General features: G+C 36.7%; 1 protein-coding gene across 1 annotated transcript in view; it reads right to left on the minus strand.

Moving 5' to 3' along the window:
• Positions 1-27,817, minus strand: part of nrxn3a (neurexin 3a) — a 116,285-nt gene that overhangs the window by 18,095 nt on the left and 70,373 nt on the right. The window contains 10 exon segments of the mRNA XM_044143735.1: positions 141-312; positions 861-1,042; positions 14,990-15,109; positions 17,683-17,856; positions 18,306-18,496; positions 18,676-18,936; positions 19,669-19,789; positions 20,013-20,132; positions 23,574-23,600; positions 25,088-25,291. Of these exon segments, the coding sequence (XP_043999670.1) occupies positions 141-312; positions 861-1,042; positions 14,990-15,109; positions 17,683-17,856; positions 18,306-18,496; positions 18,676-18,936; positions 19,669-19,789; positions 20,013-20,132; positions 23,574-23,600; positions 25,088-25,291 (1,572 nt within the window).

Below are 27,817 nucleotides of genomic sequence, written 5' to 3' on the forward strand. Positions count from 1 at the left end.
AAACTTTAATTACACTAATTTTTGAGGTGGATGCTGTTCAGTGACTTTCAAGGTGTGGCACAACAATGTGACTCCACTGCCTCATTAGAGCTCTTTAAGCAGTTTGTTATGCAGGTGAGAATTAACCATTATTGCTGTACCTGTAGGGAAGTGCTCATTGATTGACCAATTATCCACCTGCAGCGTAGCATTCCCACCATTCCTGGTAAAACGAACCACATGATACTTCAGATCATTCACTGGGGTGCTGCTTTCTTGAACAGTGATGTCCTCAGTCCCAATGTTGAAGGTAACTCCAATCTTCCCTTGTTCCTGAAGTAAGAAAATACTATTATTAAGGTACTGAGATGTTGGGAGATCTCTTTATTAACGTTCTGTTTGGTTGGGAATTATTACTGAAATTTGAAGGATCATTTCTTCTGCAAGGAAGAAATGATTTGCATATAATTTATGAATGGAAGAGAGTTGATGAATCATTATTTGGGCTTGAGTTGAAGATGATGAAAGCGTAAACATTTACTGATAAAAAAAATCATTATGTTTAAGTACTTCAAGAAGTGAAATGTTTCTGAAACATATTTTTAACTTGAAGAATCATTGTTTTGGTTTTTTTTCAGAACTCACTGGAAAGCTTATATTTAATATCTATATTTGGAAACATGACATAAACAACAAGACACATACCAAAGATATTCTTGTCAAAATTAAGAAAATAAATAAACGTATGACTCCTGTTGCAATTTGCATGAAAATGTAGATAAAATACCAACTTTCACTGGACAGTTTTAATAATGGGCTGAATTAACATGCCTGATTAGAACACAGAAAGGAAGAATGGATGGATGTTTATGATTACTCACTATATGCAGCATAAGATAGTCCCCCAGACCAGGCGCACTATCAATTCTGACCAATATGCCATCTTTCAGGGATGTACTGAAGCCAACGGTCAGCCTATCAGTTCTGGTGCTCGGTCTCTCATTGGCTGGCCAGTTGAATGTAATGAGGCCTCCCCCTTTGCCAAAGATGTACATGGTTCCAGCTTAGGGGAATAGAAAATGAATTAGAATTTAAAAACCATCAGCAGTAACAGAATAAGTAGCAAACTTGCCAGTATAACTAAAACCATTTCACACCACTGAATATTCGATTTAAACTCACCACTTATTTTGCCAAAAGCTTAAACTCAAATCAAACATGTCAGATTCAGTAGGTCTTGCAGGAGTTTATGACAACAGGCATCAAACAGGCACCAAGATTCTTTTGTATCAAATGAGCAGACAATAAACAGAAACTCAGACAGAGCCTTACCTTTTCTCATCCTAACAAAATACCCCTAGTGCCTATGTGTTTTGTCCACTCCTATTTTCATAAAATTATTAAAGAGTACCCCTATGGAGAAACCTAATTAAATGTGAATGTCCATGGAGGTTTCAATAAACTATTTGGACCAGTTAGGGTTGGAGAATGAGTGCATCTGTATTCAGATAATTGCACTGGGGTTGTTTGTGAGAACACTAATTTTCTGCACCTACTAAACAAACAAAAAATACACAATCTGACACATGTGTGAACAAACACAGAGGCTAGCTAATGCTAATGAGCAGGCTCAGGCAGAGGAGGCAATTCTTGGCTCTGGCTGATAATGCTTGTCACAAAAGCACTTTGTTGCCTGAGCCAGGATCCCCCCACCCTTCTCTCCACAAGCTGCTTTAGTCTGTGCAAATTAGTCACCTGATAATAACACTGCAGTTTTCCCTATCCCTGCTGAAGAATTAGAAAAACTTTTATTCACCCCCTAAAAGAATATGCTAATACAGAATACAGGAGGACACTTCAAGTGTGTTTCCAAATAACGCCTCACTTGTTTATTCCACTTCTAACCTAAAAGGGAGATGTAAAGATCTGTGTATCTTTATCCGTGGGGAGTCACTGAACAATAAAATATTTACTGGGAGTCGGTTGTTTTAGAGTCATAGTCAGAATTCATATTTCAAATACAGATCAGATACCAAGCTGAACAAAAGTAATGAAAGTGGGTGCTAATGCATGTGTTTGCACATCAAAGAAGACTACAGAGTAATGATAAGGTTCTGAGGAGATTTTTATAAACTATTCAAGGGACTTGCATAAAACTGCAGTTTTCAAACTCAATACCTAAATCATGGGGAGAAGGTTCCAGATTATTTTATGAGAATTTGGGAGGAGGGCAGCTGGGATGGGAAGGAGTGCTGTTTTTTTTTTTTTTTTCTGAAGAACAAATATTTATATATCATGCTACTTTCACTTGATGGAAGAAAATAGTCAGAGCAGAATTTTATATGAGCTGCACTGTGTTATGGATACTAGCGTTGGCCCAATAGCTTTGTACTATACAATGATAAACAAAGGCCAATATGGACAATATTCATGTTCTTTATCATAATATTTGTTATTTATAAATGGCAGTTAAACCAAGGTACTACTACAATGTGTACCTTGGTAATAGTAAGGGCTACTGCCTTCCTGTGTAATTGTGCTCACAAATAAAAGAAAAATCTCTCTTCCCGCACAGTCTGTACTTTCTCCTCTTGACTTTGATTGTTGCTGGCAGATTTATTTATTTTTATCAGTGAACCGAAGGAGAAGATGTAAATCTCAACCAAAAATCAGGACAGCTATCCTGGCTCTTTATATAAGCTAAAAACCATCCATCATCTGAGTGTCATAGTTTCAAATTATTATCTAGTGCCATGACGGCAAGGTAAACCAAAATAAACTTTCCTTAGAAAAACAGATATGAATGACACATTTTCTGGAAATAATGGGAATGAAGAAAATATATTTAATGTTTATAAGTGCAATCATTTTTATTGAAACAGAACATTTGATTCTACCACATGTCTGGTGAAATGCTCTTTAGCTTTCATATATTAATAGTTGTAGTTATTTAGTACAACTGTATTTTAGTATGTTGTCCATTATCCCTAGTTGAAACTGACCTTGGCCAGTGTCCTTGGCCCATATCTACATGCTAAAATCTCTCCTTTACATTAATCAATTTGCCAATCTAGGGTACTTAATCCTTGAATCTTGTATGCCCTATTGGCCACCTACTCTTAGTCCTATCTAAACAAAAATGGCTGGCTCATAAGTGCAACTCTACCTGGACTAGATTACCCAACACTAGTCACTGAATATTTGAAACCCAGTACATGTCAAATAAAGCAGATAACCATTATAGCTATGGTAGTTGTTAGCCATTCTGCCAGTCTATCTGTGTGAATGGACATCAGAAGAAGTAGTCACAGTTATTGTTTGTCTTGAAAATCTGGTGTCTTCAAAAGTGAAATAAAACTAAATATTTGCTTGCATCATAAATCAAGTATAGTGGGATATATATCAGTGTTGTTAATGTGGTTGTGTGAAAGATGGGTTTACAAAACTTTCTAAAGCAGTAGATAGAACCTCTCAGTCAGCTTTAACTATTTCAAAGTCAAAATATTGGAGAAGTTCATAAATAGATTGATCCTAGATGGGTTTATCTATTTAGCAAAATAAATTACAAGCTTTACAAACCTTAAGACATGCTAGTTATGTTGCCTGATGCATATCGCTGTAAGGATGGTGCACAAAGAAAAAATATTAACTTTTGGCTCATAAGACCTAATTAATCAAGATCTAATTGAATTAAATAAAGCAATTGTAAAAAGATAAAGCTCATCAGCTCCCCCTACTGTAAGTCTATAAAATATTGTACTGAGGAGAGGAATGCAGAATACAAGTTTTGGAGGAAAAATCTAAAACATCCTTGAACAATACTTCTTAATTTAGAAAAACCAACACTGACAAAAGTCTGCCTTGCAGCATCCCACCAGCTTGCAAGAAACAAGTTAAGCAGGTATTGAACATTTTTCTTTTTCAAAACCAAGCATTAAACCCCAAACAGACCTACCATTTTTCTACATTATTGAACCCGAGATGGATAAGAAGTTGCAAGAGTAACATCTTGCAAGCTTTACAGTACTTGAAGCTTTACCACTTACCATGAGCACCCTTCAGATTTGCTGGAAAGCCGTAAATGGATACAGCCTGAGAGGAGCGATGCCGCCCCACATGCAGTTGTTGATCGAATGGGTTTGTTGCCACTCGAAGTCTTTGGTTATGAGATGAGCTCTGCTCTGCAGATGCAGCACTACATCCTAAAATAAGCCACCAAATACAAGCACTGTGGTAGAAGACAGTCAGTCCAGGAAATTGACATGAACTCCTTTTCTTAGGACCCCGTAATGGTAGAGAAGCAATGGGACACATGATGATGAATATTTAAAAAGTCACACTGTATGCCAGAATACTGCAATGAAATAATCTCATGTTGAAGCAAATAAAGCTGATTAGGAGTCGATGAGCTACCAGTAATTCCAGCAGTCCTGACTTTTCATGTCAGAGTTCATTAAACTTGCTCAACTAAAGGAACAGAAACATCCACCTGAGAAGAGCATATGCTGCTCTGAAACACACAATGAATGGCCCATAAAAAGTCAGCATGGATCAACACTTCGTGCATCCTCCTCTGTTTGAAAGTTGTGGTTTCGCTGGTGCTCCTGACTGGATGGTCCAAATGTGCTTCACTATTCTCACATCATCTCTCCATTCACTTCTGGAAAAATATCTTGAGGAATCCTTAGAAAGTAGATCACAAGATGGGCAACCCATTCGTAAACCTGAATACTGTAAATCCACTGGAGATTTTACTTTATCATGTTCCTCTTGTTTCTTTCTCTTTTTAATTACAAAAGGGTTAAAATATCTCCTGAAGCACCTTATCTCAGTGACAGTAAAACTCCTTTTCTGTTTGTCGTCCAAATCCATGTAGAGCCTTCATTTGATGTATGCGCTCAGTCTGGACACTCTGGCTGTTTAACGAAGGGAACAGCAATGAACTGGATCCCATAGCTGCCAAGGGATGAAAGAGAGGGAGTGTGGAGTGCAGAGGAGAGAAGAGGAGGAGGGGTTGGATGGCTACTGAGGAGGTGCTGGAGAAATGACAGAGGTAAAAGCAACGAAAAAAAGTGACTTCAAGGATGAAGGAATGTGGACACAAATCCAGGATGCAAAGATGAGAACTCGGGACAAAACAACAAAGGAATAGTTTGTTTACGCTGAGGCAGAATTTGAAAACGGATGGATATGATTATCCTCAAAGAGCAAACTAGAGGATGAAAAGAAAATTATTTTTTCTTGTCTCTTATGAATGCATTTCAAATAATGGACTCTAAGGAATAAAATCACTCTTTTTAACTGAATGGTCAAAAGAGTTTCTTGCTTCTTTTGCAAAATTTATAGTAATTTGTCTTGTTGAGAATAAAATAAAATTCTGATTTGTTAAACCACATTACCCAAAATTGCTTATCTGCAGTTGGACTTTTGAAAGTCTGGGGCAGCATTACATATGAGGGATTATTGCTTTTCAAATTGATTGACTTATATTACTCCATAAATCCTTCAATACATCCATCTACCAGTCTATCCATATTATCCTTTAAGGTTCGGGGTGAGAAGCATGCAGATAAATAAGTTATGGGGTGATGCAGTGTATTTGTCAGCTGAGGCAAGGTTGACCACTGCTCAGCAGGCAGTTAGCAGCAGGGAAGAAACTGTTCTGGCTGTGTGAAGTCTGTGTCCTGATCCACCAACAAGGCCAAGTGGAATCTGGCAAAATTTGGAGCTGTGCACTCTTCTCACAAAAGGTAAGCACATCATCCATGCAGGGATGGAAACACTGGGAATCAGTCTATTGATGAATTTTTACCAATAACAAGTGTCATGGGGAGCTGGTGCCTGTCACCAGCAGACTTCAGATAGGAGGCAGGTTACACCTTGGACATGTCAACAATCCATCATAAAGACGAACAACCATGTTCATACACACGCTAGGATCTAAATGCATTGTGTTAAAAGTCAACAGTGCCAACAACTGTGCCAATGTGCCACCCAAACGCCATACCAGTAACTTCAAAAATACAGTCCACATTAATCAATTAGATATCAAGACAAGCTGATTTACTGCTGGTGCAAAGCATTTTAACATTTCTTCACAAAATTGTTATCTTACCAGAAGTTTTACACACAACGAAGCCTACAGCAAAACTCCTAGGAATAAATACTATGTAGACAAAACACAAAAAGTAATTTGTAAAATTTTTCTTTGACAGACTGTTCAATACAAGTTAAGCATATATCGACAAAATAGCATTTTTAATTGTAAAACTCTTTTTGCTCCTAAATTATTAAATAAATGGACATGGGCTCAACAATAAATGTATTTATGATTTTTAATACTGTACTGTACACAAAACACATATAAAGTAGTTATTTGTAAGAACAGACCACACAATGGAAAATAAGCTGTCATAAACATTTTTTATTCCCTACAGAAAAAAACAAATGGTATAAATTAATTTGTGTAGTCTAGCTGCTTACTACAGAAATTAGGAGACACCTCGGTTACTTCTGTTTCAGCCTAAATCTTAAGACAGAAACAACTAACTTCTTCATAAGTGCATTTTTTAAAATAAAGAAATATTCCCAACTCTGTGTTTTTGCAGCTCCCAATAATAGGAAGGCAAGAGTTACAGATACAGTAAGATTATGCAGGTGCTGTTCTAACTTGGCGTCATGAATTATTTAATTTGTGGACTTCTGAAATGACCTTCATCTAGAGGTATGTTTGTATGATGTCTTCATCCTTGTGACACACCTCAAATTCGAATTTTGAAAGTCAACTTTGATGGCTGCAGCCAGGAAGGCCTTTTACTGCTTTTCTGCCCGAGGGGATAAAGTGAGGAAGCTGAATATCATTTTGGGAACATGAAAGGACCCATCAACTTGCTCTCTCCTCTGCATAACATTACAGACCACATACCTGCATTTGATAACAAACTCACTTTAAAGCTTGTTTGTTTTTCTGCATCTTCTACAGCAATCAAAAATGTTTATTATACTGTTGGAAATTGAAATAATAAAAATAAATAATAATAATAATAATAATAATAAAAAAAAACAGGTTCAAGGCCATTGCAGGATATTGCATCACTCCATTTTGCCAAAGTCAGAGTCGTTGATGCCATTTTAACTGAAGCAACTTTAATCTTGGTTTAGTTGCACAATTTTGTGCATATGGATGTACTAAGACTGTTTGAAAAAAACACGTGTGTGAAGCCTGGAAACTATCTTGTTGTTAAATAAGACATCTTTGAACATTTAGTCATTTAATGTCTTGCTTTAGTTCTCAGTGTGTCCTCACTGTGCAAAGGCATTACTTCCACATTTCCAAAGTTAAATGCATTAGGCTTTATCTTAAAAATGTTATTACCTGCGGCGACAGATAGGTTGTTTTCACCTTGTGAGCCTGTCTGTGCACCGACCCTATGGGTTTATGTGCCTATTTCAGTGTCAACATGATAAAATGTTGGTGCAAAACACAAGTAAAAAAGGTTGTTTTCTTTAAGGTTTGTGAGTCTATCACTTAAAATTATTAATCTAATTAATTGTAAAGTTTGTAATTAATCACATTTTAATTTTTAATTGGAAAACCCATTTTGCTGCTAAATTATTAAATAAATAGAGATGGGCTCAACAATAAATATATTTAATGTTTAAAATATGTTATTTAGGTTACTCAACCATCAGTTGAGTAACCAACACTGTTTTGAAGTGTTGGAAGAACCCCTGATCATTCATGTAGCTTCTTTAAAAGACTACTTCTTTAGGAATGTGAATGCTTACATGTCTAAGTTTAACAATGTGAGGACATCAGAATTTTATATCTATTCAGCCCATATTTTATTGCATTCAAAAAAATGTTACAATATGTTAACAATATTTTCCTTTTTTAAATACCAGAGAAAACTATCAACTCATCATTTGTCCGTCGATAAGATGGACAAATAACAAATGATTGACACATGGCAGTCATTCTGATTGGCTCAGCACCTCTGTCTTTGCAGCTGGGGAGGGTTATTTACAGCGCATACAATTTCTCATAAGCTTCTCAACGTCAAACTGGCATATTATAAGGTCACAACCAAACGTTAGCCATTGGGTAAAGTCAGATTCAATTGTTTACACTTCAAAGGAGTCCACACCTCCAGCAAGCAATTGTTTCTCAACAACCAAGGGTCCAGACCCTGTGTACAAAGCAAAGCGTAGAACAACTGGCTGGTTTTTGCCAGGCAGCCCATCTTTCCTATGCCACTGAAACACAAGGTAGAAGAGCAACAGTGTAAAAGGATGATGAACATATTTGTTAAAATAATTTACCTTTCACTAACTAGTGTATTTATTCTTTTTTATTTGCAAGATAAATTCTAAAAATATAGGATTTTTATCACAGCTGTACTTATCCTTTCTGAGGGAATGTTAAACCAGCAAACAAAAGCTCTTTGATTAAATGAAACTTCTTTTAAAAAACTGTTTTATCTGCATTTCAGAGGAAATCATCAGTCATGCAAGCCTTATCAGTGCAGAGGTTACCTACTCATTTATCATAACGTTTCAAACTTATCATAACTGTGTGCTATGTTTTTGGAAATTATCATTAGGATAATCTAGGCTCATGTCTTTTGCTGTTGAGAAATGCAAAGACGGAATGTAAAACAGTGACACTGGGTCCAATTCTGATAATCCTGTCCACAGTTTCTGCTAAACTTTGTGTGCCAGCGACGTCCTTCCTTTTATCTGGGGGAAATAATTAGAGGACGACCTCTGTTTCAGAAAGCAAGGTAATTCCAAAGCCGGTAAAATCTGTGAGCATGCTGTTGAAACAAACACAAAAGTTCCATTAAAGGAAAATTAAGAGCAACAAAGGCGATGCCTCAGCAGAAATATACAGCAAAGCCTGTCACATTAACATAAAGCATGGCCCTCAGAAATTATTAGCCTCTCTAATCTCCTAAACCCTTAGACGCAGCATTGCACTGTTCAAATGACCTGTCCGCTGTGATGCATGGCCGTTTTTTCCCCCCACCAGCTGAAGAACACCAGCTCAACCTCCTCCCACAACCACACATTCTTTAGTTCCTACTCTCCTGCTTTTTATTTCACCTCCTGCTCCAGATTTATGTGGGTTGGAACAGCAAAAGGGCAAAGATTAAACAAACAACGGCTGAGGAAGACCACCAAGGTGAAGGACAACAAACACATTATCCTCCGCTTATCAGCAGCACATTAACACAGCTCATTCAGTACCTGCTTTACCCAGAGATAAAACAGGACGAATCAACTTCTCCTTCATCAACCTCTCATATCTGCAAAAAAAAAGTTAATGACAATAGGGCATATCAGTCCAACAACCAGGGGAGGAGAAGCAGCTCTGCAGCTTCATGAATGCACTTGGTGCTGATGATTAGTCTTGAGGTTGGTAGATCAATGAAGGATCCAGCACACAGCTGAACACATATAAAGGTCAGTGAAGAGGAAAATAGACTCTCTGTCACCCTGCCAATCGTTCTGATTGCCTGCCAGTCTGCTCACTTGTGACCAGTTACCCCACCTCATCCCATTCTAACGATTTCCTGCTGCAGTTGAAAATTTGTTCACAGCCTGTAAGAAATTAGCATTTTACTGCTTAAAGTCATAAGAATAAAAAAAAACACACCCATTTTTGATTGAGAAGGTTTATGCATCAAGGCACTAGAAAGGTCTATTTCTCTAGGTGGAAAAATCACTTTTAGTAACAATAACTGTCTAGGGATTTTCCGTAAGAATATTTTAGTCTCTCATCTATGGAATCATTTTGATCCACTCTTCATTCCAACATTGCTTCAGTTCATTGAGGTGTTTAGACAATTATTTCTGCACAGTTCACTTCAGGTCCCATTGCACAGTTTTAATATGACTGTGCTCTGGAAGCTTCATTTTTCTTTTTTACACATTTTTACACATGGCAGGAAATCTGTTGTAGATTTCCTGCCATGTTTCTGATTATTGTCTTAATAACAATAATTAATTAATTAATTAATTATTAATTGTGTTAATATTATGTTTGTTAATATCCAAACATGGAGATGAAGTGAGGTAGAGTCCGACCACCCTATAGAATATAGAAAAACCTATAGAATGGCTGAATTACGTTCAGCCACTTTATCCAGGATCACTTTTGCCTCTGTGTGTAAATACAGATAACACTCATTGGTAAACTGAGTGCATTTCTTGTTGAGCTAAACTTTTTTCATTACCACAGCAAACCAGATTAATGTTTACATTATGGCAGATAAGGCCCATCACACCATCCATCTCAAATTCTATCCTCCGATCACTGATGAACAAGACTACAAGACATTTACCGTATTTCTTTTTAGTTGACAATATTTGCCTAGCAGTTAGAGAAAGAAACTAATCTTTTCCCGTAACACTCACATCGCCATACTAGGTCATGCTAGTCTTTTTTTTTTACTTGTAACATAAACATTGGAGATTGTATGGTCTGAGATTGTGCTCTAGGATCTTTTTGTAATTCCTGTTAGCATTGGGTGTTATGCCCTTGAGGTAAATATCTGGAATGTTCACTCCTGTTGACTTAAAGCCAATAACTTTAGGGCAACTTGAACATTGGCTGGTAACATCATAATATTCAACATCCATAAGAATTGAATGCAGTAAATTTAACAATGAATATACATGGAAAGTTCCTGATGAACTTTAGAAACACTAAGTAGTAATGCCGTGGAGATGAAAGCTTGTTTGATTTTGAGGTAAGTGAGCCACTTCAATTCAGTTTATGTATATAGAACCAAGCCACAACAAATGCCCTCTCAAGGAACTGTACAAGACAAACAGGTTCAATTCATATTCATAAAAATGCTCTATCCCTCCAGCCCTTCGACTCTAATACAAACAACCTCCTTTCACTTTTCTCTTATTTCAAAGGAGCCACACAGACATAAATTAACTCAGTCCAATTCCACAGTCCCTTTATTTTTCCAGCATTCTATTCATCCCCATTTTTTAAGTTTATTGCCTTACTTCACAAGTTCATCTTCTATCGGTCTCCTCACAGTTATGTGAAAGCCTTGTGATGGATATGCACTCCAGCTCCAACAGTTATGGACACCTTCAGGTCCTTACAAAAATACGGTATGTGAAAATTTTGTTTGAAGGATGAATCCTTTGTCTATTCTGGGAAATTATTCCATTACCATAAAAATAAGCAAAGCACAAAAGTTCATAATCAAATAATATTTTAAATAATTAAATCTATATACACAAGTTTAAGTAAAAAACATAAAAACAAATAAGAAACTAAAATGTCTTACAACACTTTTACAGGTGGATATGAAAAAGTTATCTTAAAGGATAAGGGAAGTTCAAAATTTGAAAACAATTGTTTTTATTAAAATATTTCTTGTTACTTGGTCTCTCTATTGTTTAAAGAAAGGGCATCACAGTCTAATTGGGAATTGTAATTCCTGTCAGTAATTTTGCAGAAAGAAAATTGGAAAAGAATAAAAATGAGGACAGGAATTCAAAGAACAAACAGTCTTTGGTTCCATCAGCTTCTCACACCAGAGCCACCTTGATGAAACATGGAGGAGCTTTTGTTCTATTGAACTAAAAAACAGTTTTTTTATACTGCAAATATTTAATTTCATTCTGTTGCTTAGGTGCACAGAGTGTCAGGGGATGCAACATCAACAGTGACTGTGACCGTTCACTGAAACAAAAGGAAGGCAAACAAGGAAATTGGAAACACATGAAACGGTAAAGTCAATTTCCAATAGTGAGGCTAAGTCGTTGACAGGCAATGATGCAACCTCATGTCAATGTAGAGTCAGCTGCCTGTTTCAAAGAAATATTGTAGAAGGCTTAAGTACATTCATGTTTGAGCTTGTGAAGAAAAACAGGTTCCACACATTGTGTCTGTGAAGAAAAACAGCTCTCATAAATTGTCTCTGAACACTTAAGTGCTGTGTTGGGGCATCTTATAAACTCATTAAGCAAATATTTTCCCAGACATACAAAGTTATTTCACTATATTCACTATAAAGTATTTCACTATATTTTAAACTCATAAGAACTCCTCAAACCATGAGATGTGTCCAAATACATGAGTGGAGCCACATTTATCTCTGACACACATGCTAAAGAACAAAAGGAGAAAAAAAAGAGAAACCACAGAAACTATGAACAAAATGACAAGCAAGAACCAAAAAAACAGTTCTGATTTATATCGTTAGTCCTCCCTCCTGCTGTCCCTTCTTCAGTCAGCTCTTTTCAGCTGTTTACATCCAGAATTTGATCATTTTCATCTATAACTCATAACCATAGGTACATATCCAGGAAGTGAGATGTTCACCTTTTCTGAACATCTCACTATCTTACGGCTTGTAATCTCAATAGCGGATATAAGCAGTATCATCAAGATATGGATTAACTTCATAATGTTTTATCAAATCATCCATAAAAAAACTAACAAAACAAAAAAAACAAGGGCAAATCCATTTGTGGAATAAACTTTAAAGTAAAAAAAGGTTTCCTCTATACTTGTCTTTTTTTTTTGGCATAGGGCACTTTCAATCTTTGATAGAATGAGTTCGGATAGGAAACACGATTGTCAGGTCTCTGAGTCAGCCTCTACTCATAGTTCCTCTGACAGAAAACACATTTCAAAACTCACCAAAGGATGGATAAAAGAGCAGCAAGCCTCAATCTAAATAACATAAGTTGTGCGAACATCCAAGAGCTGAAACTCTGACTCAAGTGGAAATTTATGAAAAAAGATCTTCAAAAAGTGTTTTGTGCTACTTTGATTAGAGGAGTCCAGGTGTAGCATACACCCTGTATGTTCATTCTGGGTTTATTCTCTACATCACTTCAAAGACAAAATATACAAGAAAAAACAGCCCTGATGTTTTGGATGTTTAGTGATTTTTGTTTAAAAATAAATCTGATATTGCATAAAACAAAATTGGAAGTCTCTTTAAAAAATAATTTAAGTAAAACATTGAAAACTGCAAGGAAACAATTTATATGATATTTGTGTAAATTCTAAAGAAGAAACAGTAAAATCAAAACATTGGTTAGCATGCTAAAAGATAACATTGTCACTATATGGATATTTAGCTAGATATGTAGTTTGTTAAAAGCATAAGACCATTTTTTAACGTACAAAGGTTTCTAGCAATTGTCTTACATTATCTTTAGAAGGAGAAGACTCCCTTAAAGACCTGATGTAAAGACATTCAAAGTTTTTACCACACAGAGAGAGGTCTTTTATCAGAGTTAAGAGGGTGTAAGTCCTATGTTCTTTAGTAGATGAGACAACAAAATTAAATGTTCTGTCAAAACTGATCCCATAACTCAAAACAAGGAAATCAGAAACATTTCTGTGTAACTGTGAGCAAAAACCATCAGCAAGACTTTCTGTTTCATAAATAAGTTGAAAAATTGTGGCCATTACGGTGGCTTAACAAGATCAAGGAGAGGAAAGAACCATAAGCAAAGGAAACATTTAGAAAAGCAAATTCAAATGCTGTGCTAAAACACATAGACCTATTAGACCAGCAGAACAAAACACTCAACAAAAAACAAGACACAAAAGAGCTAAGACTGAAGACAGCTTAATCAAGACAGCTATGATCTGGCAAAACAATTGGAAGACAAGGACTAAATGTATACTACATAATATTCAAACAGTTGGATTCTTGTTATCACAATAAAAATGGCACATGCAGCTTTTCCTTTTATGAACAGATGTTGAATGGTGTCATAGTCTCTCGGCTGTAACTTGGTGTTCACCAAGACTCTGAACACTGCTTTTAAGAATACAACTTCTGATGAAACTCTCATTGAGGCATGTGCAACAGGCCACACTTTTCATGGTCCTCTTAACCCTCGTACGATCCTAACATTGTGTTTACTCCCCTTTTCCCATGGGTCAAAAATGACCCACCCTAACTAAAGACCCAAAATAAAGCTGATTAATTGAATTTAAAATTTTATGCCGAACATACCGTACTTAAAAATCTTCTGTTCAGCATAATCTATTGAACTTATAAGATGTTCTTATGTTGAACATCTTCAACATCAGTCGAACATCCTATCCTTCCCACCCCACGTTGAACTTATGATGAAGAACATCCCCATGAGGTGGAGATGTTCTTCACTTTATGAAGATGCTCTCAAAATGAAATGCAAGAAGGAGATAAATCATTAAAGAAGGATTTATCTTCATCTTATAGTTCAACATAAAATGAAGATAATTCTTTCCTTCCCACCCCATGGTGAACATAAGATGAAGAACATTCCACATTGAACACAGAATGCTCAACACAAGATGTTCAAGAAAATCTTTATAACATGAAGATGTTCTTCACTATATGAAGACGCTACTATGTTGAACATCTTCAGCACAAGAATTTGTTCAACATCTCATGCTGAAGATCCCATGTAGGACAGTGTATGCAAGCGTAGGACCTGTTGAATAGTGAACCGTCTACTCATGGCGTCAGCAAGGAACCATCTAGGGGTATTCCGATTCAGCATACCTTCATATCCTCTATACTTAATTTGTTTTTATGTCTGAGATTGTTTTATGTTCTGTTTGGGAAATTGTGTGATGTGAGGGGTTAGCTGTAGATTGAGACTTCAGGTGCAGGTCAAATGAACGTTCAATTCGTACATCACCCAGTTTCTTTGATATGTGTGTGGGTGGGGTGGTGTGTGTGTATGTATCAGAGAGAGTTTGTGTATGACCTTTGAACTTTTTTTCTGTTGCTGAAATGCTTTTATAATGCACGGGTCAAAAACCTTTAGAGCTGGAGCTGTTGTCTGTAGTTTTGCTAAACGGTGTCTTTGAGAAGAAGCTCAATAGCACAATATGAAATTAATAGGTTGCGTAACAAGAAATATTTTATATGTTTTCCAATGAAATGCTTATTGCATCATCAATGTGTTAATAGAGAGTTGTGTGGTGCAATGCTAGACATGTGGGCACAACAAATGAACTTACGGTCACTGCACTGCGTCCCAGTGTAGGAGGTCATGGAGCAGTCGCAGGTGTAGTTCTCCCACTGTTGGATGCAGATCCCCATGTTGGCACAGGAGTCTTCCTGACAAGTAGTGCTGGGACCTGTGGGAGTCCGACAATACCCACCAAACACACAGACAGGCCCTGCATTTAACAAGAACCATGAAATGACTAGAAATAGCACATATTTAGATATACTCCTTCCCCCTTTGGAAAAGGTTGTATTGTTTCTGTGAAACATGAAAGGGCCAAGCAATGAAGTCAATAAGGTGACAACCTACATTTATTGACTTCCCTCTGCTACGAAATCATTTTATTTTATATGACTTTCTGTTCTCTTGCAAACAACACAGCTTTCATAGTTCATCAAGTGCTCGTACTGCTGTGTAATGTGCATATTCAAAATGTTATATTCATCATTCACTTTTATATTAACCTATGATGAATGAAAAATGAAGACATTCAAGATCAAGATCAATAAAATTCTTCTCCACTTCTACCTGGTCACAACATAATTGTTCTGCAGGCTATACTTCTTTGAGATTAAACTGACTAAAAATATGAAAAATACAAAGCGTCTATGGTATCTTTTTAATCATTTAAGAATGCATTTTAATTTTTTCCCCCAAGTTTCAATATGTTTCTTGGTTTTCAGAAAATTTCCCAAAACCTTTCTAGATGTTTGTCCGATATTCTTTCCAGAAGGGTCAGCCAGTTTGAGCAAATATGTTCAACATCTCAAATCAAGGCTTTCCTGATTTTTGTCTGTTAAAGAAGGATTTCTGACCAGACCTTTAAATCTAAGAATGAAATTAAGAATGATACCTAAAATAAAGAGAATTTGTTGTTTACATTCCCTTTATTTTTGGTGGTTGATGTGAATCAGGGTTCATGTAAGATGTTCAATGGTTACCAGAGGCACAGCAGCACCATCTAGTGACGGTAATAGAGTAGTGCTGTGGCCTCGAACTATAACTTTACATTTTTGCCAAAGAACATCAAAACAGCTTCATGTGATGAAAGCTTGAAATAAAAATAAATAAAAAGTTGAACAGTTAGAATGACAGTGTCGACATAAAGAAACCAAAGCACACATAGAATGATTTATTAAAATGAGATGGACACCCAGCTGTGATCGATGAGATTTTATTTGGAAAAATAAACCAATCAACAATCACTTCCCACAGTTAATACAATACAGTGCATAACATCACACAGATTGATCTTTTACAGCAACAAACACATTCATTGAGCTCTGAGTTTATGTTGAAAAATGTACCTTCAGAGTACATTATGTCCAACTGATGGCAGGTGTAAGAAAAACACAGACTTCCATGCAAACAAGAAGAGATTGTGGAGGATGGCCCAGGACCCTCAGAGGATGACAAAACTAACGAAGCAAAAAGAAAATCATTGAAGAATGGAAACATTTTCATCCACAGTGACGTTTGTTTGCCAGTGCAAAATGTTTCCATGTGGAGCGGTATTACATTGAAGGCATGGATAAGGCAGGAAGCAGCACAAAACATTCAAACCTTTGGCAAGTCTTGGTTTTAAAACAATAGGCATTGACTACACTCCTGACAGAAGATTCATCGCCCAACCTAAAACTGCACAGCTGAATTCAGAAATTCAGGATTAAAGTATTTCCTATTAAGCCTCTACAGTTGTCCCTTTACTTAATCCACAGTAGAATTTGTTCAAAAAGAACAACGTTGAGGTGCTATTTAGAGACCAAGAGGTCAGGCATATCTGGTGTCATCTGCACATTGGAAAGATATTCTATAATAGGCAGCATATTACAGTCAAATTTACTTTTTAATCACAGGAAAACATTTAACCTGGTTTATAATAAAAAAAGAGCTGTGTTCTAAAACTGGGATTAAAATTTGAACTGTGGATTAATGAGCATCAAATGCTTGACTACTTTTTTTATGTATTATAATTTATATGCTTTACAATTCAAATGAAAAAGTGAAAATATCTTAGAGGGATAATCAAGTGGATTCCGAGGAATAAAAGTAAGTATGAAAACTATTAGGCAATGACTTTATTGAGCTTTTTGATTCAGAATCAGCTTTTAGTCATATTTTGCAGAAGGCTGTCATTATTCCACAACTGGATTTGGAAATTGTCTCCTAATCTATCATATTGTGTTGGTAAACATACAAGTATCCATTTCTTTCAGTGTTTGAAACATTTAACATAGCCATAAATCTAATTGACTGTGCAGGATAGAAATCTACATGTTTGTTTCATATATTACGATTTAACATTTACATCAATGTAGAGAAAACAAATCTTACAAAAGAATGTTGGATAAAAAACCCCCAAAAACAACAACAACAAAAACCAAACAGCACCAGTAAGTAGTTTATGTTTCTGAACTGGCAAAACTGCTCTGACGGTGGCCGACGGTACAGTAGATAAACAGCCAATGTGGCTGATAATGTGGTGGTGCACATGAGGAAGCACTGGATGTCTGGTATGAAGCTAGCAATGGGTAAATGAGGCAACAAACACAGTTAGTAGGATGGAGTTTCTCCCGTATGGATGCAGAGCTGAGGAGCTACTGTTTGCATTGAGTAGGAAGAAAGGGCTGCTGGAGCTGAAGTTGGAGTTGGACTTTGTGTTGTAGGAGTCTAAATCAGGCAGAGATCTTAGCGACGGTGTACCTTCACATCCGCGCTCGATCTGGCCGCTGCGGAACAAGGCATCGTTTAGGAGGTCTGGCAGGCGACCGTTGAGGTCCATGGAAGCCAAGCAACCCTGAAAGCCTTCTCTGGAAGCCACCAGTTTGGGGAGGTTTCCATACATGCCTGGACCGAGTCCTGCGATGAACAGATCACCTGAAGAAGAGACCGTGCAGAAAAAATATTTTTATGTGGTATATGATAACTGGCTCAGATTGCAGAAAAAACTTTCAGTACCCAAATTATTGCAATACAACAGTTTGCATTACAGTCAAAACACAATTTCAATTCAGTGCAAAGATGCTATTACAAATAAGGGAAAGAATGCATGAATGAACCAAAACAGTTGTTAACATCCAATTAATTAATCTAGACCAAACAAAAAAGTATCTGAACATTGCCCATAGACTGACTTCAGACGTAAGAATTTTAACAAAATAAAAACAAAATGGGGGTTTAGCTTCATGCCTCAACATCCTGTTTATCATTTTGAGCAAGTTGTTCATATTTCGGATAGTAAAATGTAATATGTTTTTCTTAAAAGGTAAAATATTACTACGGTAATTTAAATGAAAAATGAAAAATTAGTCACATTCTCAGCTTACCTTTCAGGTCAAGGTTCTTTGCTCCATTGATAGTCTGACTTGTGGTTGTAGCATCTACTTTTAGTGTGTGGGTATTGCTGTTGTCACGGGTGATAGCCACATTGTGCCACTGATTGTCATTTAGCGACCTTTCACTTTTGCCTTTGATGAGGTTGGGCCCATTTCCAAGATCAAAAACATAATGGATGTATCTGCAATGAAAAATGTGTTTAGTTTAAAAGAGATTTGGTCAAATTCTTGTCACTTTGCTCTTAAAGTTATATTTTTTGGCTCCAAATGAAACAAGACACACACATTTGTTTTAAAGCTCTTCCAGAAAATATTTGACACAAACAAAAATAATAGACAATCCTGTTGATGTAAAACCTACCCTTTGACCAATTCCACAGCAATAAAGTCATTTCCATCCCCAGAGTTGAAGAGGATAAAGCCATCAGAGGAAGTAGTCTTGAACTGGAAGAAGAGGTGCATGGATGTGTAGGCCTGCAGGGTAGCCAGACTCAGGTAGCTGCTTTTTGTCTTGAAGGTAACCGGGTCAGCAATAATGGAACGAACTCCGAAGCGAGCATTGAGCTCACAGTAATCAATGTCGCCGTTCTTGCACAAGTCAATATACAGCATGCCGTTAAACCTGTGGAAAGGAAGAGAACATGCAGCTAATATTTCTACAGTAAGCGTACAGGTTAGAATGTCCTTCAGAATGTGAAAAGCTGTGAACAATCCTCAGAACAATGAGGATTGTTTTCCCCAAAGACCCACACTGTCAGACAACCACACTTTGCAAAGGTTGTAAACATCTCCTAAGATCTAAACATTTCTTGACTAAGAGTTTCCCAGGTTTCTGAAGGCTTCTTGTTATTTACTCTTCTTCAGTCTATTACTTGAACATTTTCAGAAATATTTGTTCTTCTTTATTAAGATTTTCTCTATTGCTATTAGCTCCAAAGAGAAATGAGCTGAAAAACCATACAGGAGACACAGGAGATGGTAAATTGAAAAGTGATGAATCTCTCATGAATTTCTCTTTTCGATTTAATTTTTTCATATCTTATAAAAAATTAAATCAAGGCCTAATAGCAATTAACTTTTACAATAGATGATGACAACATAGTTACTTGATTGTGCTATAAAATGCATTTCCCAGGGACATACTTTCATTTTCTATTTTATTTCGTTCAGAACAAATATTGGAAAAATTTTTTAGAAGGGGTGCTTATAAGAAATGTAAACCTTGGCTGGTAGTTATGCTAAGTGAGACGTCATTACAAGGTCCATGTATTGACTTCTGAAGGATTTAGTCTGAAATGTATTTTTATATTGCCTTCCTCTGCCCATTTCAACTAGAAATGACTGTAAAATGTACCTCAGGCTCTGGAGGTGACCGATGAAGCTGGATGGGATGGTGGAAACGAACCGACGTTCTGTCATGATTCCCGTTTCGATGTTGTGGAACTCCAGCCGAGTGTGATCGCCCACCATTTGTCCTGCAGACGGGGAGGGTGCAGGGGATGGGTTGAAAAGAAAGACAAACAAAACGAAAAGAAAAGAGAACTCTGTCTGACACTAACACAAAAGGGCTGATTTAAGGAAAAAAATTACATTAACAGTATTAGAGGAATGCTTCATAGCTAACACACCCCAGCATGGTGATAATACACTGAAAAAAGCAACACTGAGAACATTTCCAGTTGAAGCAGGATTAAGTACCTTCTGCTACATCATCGTCAACCGTTAGCTTGTAGGTTTTGCCCCGACGCACCACGCGCACTGTATGCCATTCATTATCATTGAGCTTTTGCCCGGCATACAGGGTCTCCGGTCCCTTGCCTGAGAACAATGGTCAGTCACAAAGTTAAGGACAAAGTGAGCCTCAAACCAAACCTTTGTCTTCCCACCAGTCAGTCTGGGCACAAAGTTGTCGGGCTATGAAGAGACTTGGAAATGTATCCAAGAATGGTTCTAATTCATTTGGGAAACAAAGGTTTGGTTCAATCAGTGAATTACACAATGAAAAAAAAAAAAGACAAAATAGTTGACAATGCGTTCATATTATATTTAGATTTATGCAGCAGAGAGGGAAAAAAGCTTCTACTCATTACAGGCCCACAGAAATCTTCTTCCAACTGCATTTTGAAACTAACTGAAACACTGCTTAGAAAATATAACTTTTGGACAAGTGCTTGAAGAATTTGGTACAAAATATATGATAAAAAAAAAGGCTGAAAGAATATCTACACAATTATCTGGCCATCAATTGTAATGAAGCAGTTATTTTAACTAAATAATTGTGCTGTATACATCTTGGCAGGTTCTACGTAATCTTTTACCTCCGATTCCATAAGCTTAGCTCTAACTCATAATTCAAAGTGAAAATCATACTGGTATGATCACAATTGGAAACACTTCTCAGTTTAACTATAGAACTCCCGTAAAGCCTCTTAAGGCTCTTAATGCTCCTGGATTGACTCTTTTAAAAAGACCATACAACTTCCATATTTCAGGATTAGTGGTTTTAGATTGGTAGACTGGCATATTGGCCCATTTTTAAAGGTGACAAAAGGGTGTACTTTTAGATATAAGATCCCATATTTCTGCCTACACCTGTACACATTACAGGAGAATTCAACTGATGGTCAAACTTTGGACTCAGACGAAGTAGCCAGGTGTTGTTTGGAGTTCTGTGGAGAGTACTTTGGAAGTATAACACTTCATATAATTTTCCATTCAGTCTCTGTACAATCAATGCAAGATTATTTTTTGAAGGTAATAAGTCTGACTCGTCGTCATGTGTTAGACTCTGCTGGTGTTACCCTCTATCAACAATTGCTGCTCCTTGTCTTTCCTGAGGGGGTCTTTGACATGATAGGGTGTCTGACCTCTTTCTAAGGCTCATTGAATCCCTGTACAACTCAAGATTAGCCCTTTGCTACCAATTTAGTTCATTACTTTAATGGACAGATTTTTTTCTGATTTAGCCAGGGGGCAGGAGGTGTGCAGCTTGTGAAAAGTCTTTCGGTGCTATTACCTCTGATAATAACAGTGATTTGAAGCTGATTTGAGTCACAGAGAAGCAACATCTGTGATGTTGTTGACATGAATGACTGTTAACACCCTCAAGATTGAAAGTATGGTCCACCTTGCTTTGGAAGATGGGTAATCGTCCTTAGGGAAGGACTTTGTGTATCTCAAAGTTTTCAGTAATATTTTCATGCATTGGTATTACTATTTGGAAATGTTGGGGTAAAAAGACAGCTGCTTTTGATTTACTAGTTGATGTGTTTCATCACTCATCTATGTTCACAAACAGTGGGAAATAATCAAACAACTATGATGTGAATACAAGCAGCAGAAACAAGTTTCTTCAGCAGGATGAGATAAATCATCCTAAGACACATGATGAGGAGCTTGGTTATTCAAGAGTTGCTGTCTCTCCATATTGACCAGAGACATTTGTGGTATTTTGGGCACCAATCGATGCCTTTATAGGGAAATGTTTCAAATATGTTCGAGAAGCACAAGGTCTCCTGGCAGGCCCATGACTTACTGGAGAAAATAGCTCCATGACTGGCTTTGGAAAGCAATGTCAGTCATAGAGGAAGTGGAGAAAGGGAAGCTGCTTTGGGAATCTTTGATGTCCCTAAAGTAGGTTGAAAAAGCTAAAGAGGGAAATCGCAGGAATGAACCCCAAAAGGGCTATGCTAACCAAACTCATACCACGTTTTGCTAACAGAAATGCTTCACTCTTGTGCATGAAATGCATACACAATCAGGTCAAAGGGACCCATGGGTTGACACTAAGGATTACAATGTGAAATACTGACTCTTTGGAACCACTTTTGGAACAGTTCTTTTGCATTGGTAAGTTTAGACTGCGGCCAACTTTCTGGATTGTTTACCAACGCTTTTGTTTAAATTGGCAGTTTATGAACAATGGCCACTGCAGCTCCCCGATTTAAAATACAATTGACTCTTTACTTCAACAGATTATTGTTGTTCTAGTATATTCATATTGTAATTGTTTTGATGTGATCATCAAATCATCTATAAGAACCCATGCAAGTGGAGACACAAAAGGCTCCCTGGTTCTCCAAAATACTTAAAAATGTATAAAATATAACCCCTTAAACATTCACCTAAAAATCACTCTTAGTTGTTGGTGTTAAATTATTTTCAGAAAACTTGTGGAGATCATAACAATATCAATTTTTGTATTGATATTACTCAACCCAGCAAGAGTTGACAATAAAATTACTTTTAAAAGACATGTCAGATTGAACATGCAATCAAAATTAGGAAGGGTTGGTACAGTTTGTATAGTACCAAAATAACAATGATCGATATTTAAATAAAAAAATATTCCGTGCTTTGTTTCACTTTAATTATCTTTGTAATATACATCCATATGTCTTTCTAAAACAGCAATACCCATAAAAGACTGAGCCCCTTTGTAGCATAAGATCTCCAGCATGGAAAAACTGGGAGGGATTTCCATATTTCTGCTTCTATAATACTGAACATCATTAAACCACTCCAGGAATTTGAGTGAATTTCATGGAGCACGCCTAGGCTGGAAGTCCTTGATTTCCTATAACTCTGAAGGCACTGCATCAATAATCAACACACATCAACAGCTGATAGAACCACAAGGATAAGGAATAAATTACGAGGTCCTCATGATATAGTCTGGTTTTTAACTTTAAAAAAAAAAAAAATTTTGCACTGCTTTTCCAACATATTTAGTTTCAGGATCACCACTGATCATCTTGAATATTTATGTGTTAAGATTAGAAGGAATTTTGAACTTTTATTTATATGCAGTAAGTTGGACGACATTAAGATTGTAAAATTCCTTCTTTTATAAACCTGAGGATTTAATTACCATGCCTTTAGTTTGAGAATTTGTATTAATAAGGTTTTCATTCACTATGCCACCATTACTGAGCCTGTAAGGCGTAAGTAGCAATCCCAACCTTTGGTCCTCAAATGGTCAATGTCCTGCAACTCTTCTTTCATGAAGGTTGGTTTTGTTTGGTTATTTGTTTGTTGTTATTGAAATAAATAATATCAGAATTAAGACTATACACCCTTCAGATGTCCACCAAAAGGAACATTTTCTAATCTTCCTAGTCATTTCTAATCATTTTTTTACTCAAAACTGACACAAACTCAATATCCACATAATAAAGGTTACAATAAGGTGGAAGGCAGTGCAGAGTAGATATAAGAAGACAACAAGTACAACAAAATGAAACTTGAGTGTTAACTTACTGGAGTTACAGTTTATCCTGATACAGTCTAGATGGGGAAGAATAAATGACAGATGAAATTGCATCCTTCAAGGTTATAGCTGCAGACATCCAAAAACAAGAAGTCCACCCTTCCGGGGACGCACACATGCAAGAGGGTAGCCATTTTATTTCCTTAGATTCTTATCTTTAATTCCATACCAATTTATCAGAAAAAAAACATAGACAGAAGAAGGTAAAGACTTAGTTTTTTCATAAAGTTTAGGCTTAACATTTTTCGTTTTTTTCTTTACTTTAAAATGGCCACTTATGGTACCAGCTACGAGGCTTTTCCAACCCAATGGCAAAGATGAAATGTTTGCTGCATTCTTTTGTTTCCAAGTCACAAATTTTTGTAAAGCAGGAGAAAAGCAGGTTGATTAGCTTTTCATGGAGAGAATAGAGTTAAATGGTGCAATGCAAAGCCTGTCCAGCTGCTGCCAACAGCTGTGACAATATCGTGGGTTGGTCACCACGTGGCTGGTGGGTCATGTGTCGTCAACCGCAACAGAAAAGTGGGAGCAAACAGCCTCGATCCAATCAGCACCAGCACCATACAGAGGCACCGGATCCCCAGTTGTGAAGTCTGGAGCGCTACTTGGCTACTATGTTTGGTTCTAAGCTGCACCAGAAGCTCAAACTGGGAAGGTCTATCCTTTTTAGGAAGAAACTACAGGCCATTAAAAGCAGAGAAGGAAATCTAAGGGGCTTAATAACTGATAGGGATAAATGTAATCAGTGAGAAAATGACCGAAATGGGATTTATAGATCATCTAACACCTGTTAACACTATAAATCCTAAATGTTCTATAAGACAGATATATGTATGTAGAATTTACTGTACAAATTAAAATAAGAACCTCAGTGTTTGGAGGTTCATGGGGTCGCAGCCAGCTGCAGGTTTTGCTGGGCTCTGTTCTCGGGCTGTTCGCCTGACGGGCCGCAGGCTTAAGGCCTTTGAAGGGGTGAATACCATCTTTTGACACAGTATGATGGAAGAATGAAGCTGACAGGAAAATGGAACGAACAAGACACTGAGAAAGCACACAGTTCATTAAAGATACTGCTGTTAGCAAACAAAAGACATGATCTGGAGTTAGTGAGAAATGCAGAAAGAGTTTATTCAATTGTTCTCACTGATGGACTCAGAAGCTATAATATTCTGGGTATTTGTGCTGTAACTGTCTTAATGATTCTGTAAAGAAAATCTATTTCTTGTGTAGGAGATTATCTAATTTGTTTTAGCCATAGAATAACACCTGTGTGCAGAACCTGTTTTTATTACTCATGCAAATAAGAGAGAAAATGTAAACTATAAGTCTATTTCAAAATTTAAAGTCACTGGAAGTATTAAAGGGATGATAGAAGAGAGAAAAAACAATGAATAGGAGACGTTACCCCTGGAAGGTAACGCGTCTCATGGCGAAGATGGAGATGTGGGGACAAATGAATGAAGAAAGAGCTGCTGGTGCTGCAGGTGTTCTGGTTATACGATACCTAGGTTGACTGTGAGTTTGACACGGCTCCCATCCAACTCGAGCCGCAGTGTGTCGGCTGAGTCCTGGGAGGTGGTGGCCATGAGGAGGCCGTAGGCCCGCTGCGAACGGAACCGCAGGGAGACATCTTCAGCCTCGGTGTGCATGACAGTTGGCATCACCACCTTCATGTACATGCTTCCATCATAGGAGAGAATGGAGGCCTCTGTGAGAGAGAGACCAAATGGATGATGATTTTCACATTTTCCTTACAACAGGGAGCAGCATGTCCAGTTCTTGAGGGTCACTGGTCTGCAACTTTTCAATGCATTCCCGCTCTAATAAACTTGACTCAAATAAATGGTTAATTACCAGGCATTTGTAAAACTAGCTGACATCCCAAGGAGGTAGTTCAGCCTTACAATTCAGATGTCTGGGATAAAGCTTGGACATTGTCCATAGATTACTATAAATAAGAGTTCCAGAATATTTTTAATGCTAAAATGCCTGTCACATAAAATCCAAATAAAATGCTCACAAACACGAGAAAAAGTGAAAAATGTATACCATTTTCAAATCTTGAATTTGGGAGAATTTGAAATCTTCTAACATAGGAAAAAAAAACAAAACAAAACTTTTCTAATCCTCTTTGGTGATGTCTGATGTGTAGTATTTACACAAAAGACAGGCTGATATACAGTTCATTTATTTAAATTAACATTTTACTGAAATTTTATTTATTGTTTCCTGGATTTAACAAATGTATCTTAAAAGTTCTAGTTTTTTCCTGGTGCTGTTTGTCCCCAGCTGAACAGCATGGCTAGTTTCCTTTTTGGGCCTTCTGTTGAAATGAATCAGATGTGATTATTGTTCGTGTCACAAGAATCTAATATGATAAATGATCTAACAATGTGCTGAAGCATTAGGTGTCCTCTAAATGTCCTTTTGTTCCCTTTTACTGCATGATCAGTAGGGTGTAGGGGTGTCAATAGGCCACTTGGGGGAGACAAAGTCCATCTCCCGGGTTGCCACAATATATTACCAAAACATATTGCAAATTTAAACGTTAAAAATCAAGCTTGAAATAATCATTTAAGCTTTATAAAGTGTTTTGCACAAAAATTCGGCTCATATCAGGTTTGAATTAAAAACTTGACATATTCTTTGTCAACATATTTTTTCTGCAGATAGGGTAGGTAGAGGAAGGCAGCTGAGACTGAGAAGGTGTATGTCGCCTTGCTATTTAAACCCTCGTTCCAGCTGCAATGTGGCCTGTCAGATTAAGTCCGACATTTCTTGTTTACTTGGACGCAGCTGCTTGGGAGACAGAGGGTGTCCACACAATTAATATACTTAAAATATCTAAGACCTCCATGCACCGTGTCTTATTACAGGTGTATCAAATAATAATAATCTATTATTATTATTATTATTATTATTATTATTATTATTATTATTATTATTATTATTATTATTATTATTATTATTATTATTATTTCCATTAATTCAATTTGAAAACACTTGCATATTATCCAGATTTAACACAGAATAAATTTAATTCTGTTCATTTTGATGGTTGTCAACTAATAAAAACTCCTAATTAAATTTCTCACAATTTCAAGAATATTAAATAAGAAAAAGTTTTAGGGTTAGGTATTGTCAAGAAGAAGATGAGCGATCCCAGACCCAACAACGCAGAACAGCCAAAGGCTGCTGGGCTTCCTTAAGATGATTACCTCCATGACACATTACAAGTAGTAATTCTTGTAAAGAGGTCGCCTGTGAAGTATTAAATACATATACGATACAGTATAGCTTGCCATATGTTTCAGCAGGATAAAAATTCTCATGTAAAATCCTTATTTTATTGATCATATGTAGTCATATTACTAAAGTTTTCTAATGAACTGAGGTGTGGGTTTTAATCTAAATGAAATAATGGTTGTCAAAACGAATGTATTTTAAAGAATGACATTACCATATATAACTGTCTTTCTGAAATGGATTTAGATAATAATAACTCTTGGCCAAAAAGCATAACATACCGCAGTGCAGAAATGAAACCAACAATTTATCATGACTGAAGTTCTCTTTTTGTAAAAACAAGCATCACCTCATGGCTACAGTGACTGAAAAGTAACCCCTACACCTTTTGGCTCACTTTAAATGCACAGTTCTATATAAATGCAAATGGGTTCCTCCATCTCCACAGTTCGCCTGGCTGCCGCTGCTCATCCTCAGCTCTACTTTAACACTTTATTACCAGAGTAAATCAGCTCGACATGACAGATCTGATTCTGAAGAAGCAGGGAAATATCCGATCCTTTCTGATACAGCAGGAAATGACATCGGGATATCCGGTAACTGCTAAATCTCATCGGTAATGCCAGAAAGAACAAAATCCTGATAATAGGTTCCCTTTAGATAAACCTGGAGTTTCATAAATTATTAATAATGACAGAAGAAAAGTGCAGCTAATTTCCTTTAAGAAAAAAAAGAAAAAGAAGGGCAAAGTTTATTTAAGATTAATGTAATAAGGATTAAAAACATACAGGAACTGGTTCTACTCATCAAAATATGGAAGGCAAATAATATCTCCTGATAGTGAAATAAATTTTTAAAATCTTTTAGAAAATGTTTCTAATCAGATTGACCCATGATGACATGCATCTTCTCTTTTTCAAAGTAATCATGGTAGTCAGAGGTATTAGTATTATTCAGTAGGTTACTGGATGGGGAAAATCAGGGGTAA

Source organism: Gambusia affinis, linkage group LG16 (genome assembly GCF_019740435.1).
Source record: "Gambusia affinis linkage group LG16, SWU_Gaff_1.0, whole genome shotgun sequence".
Taxonomy (NCBI): Eukaryota; Metazoa; Chordata; class Actinopteri; order Cyprinodontiformes; family Poeciliidae; genus Gambusia; species Gambusia affinis.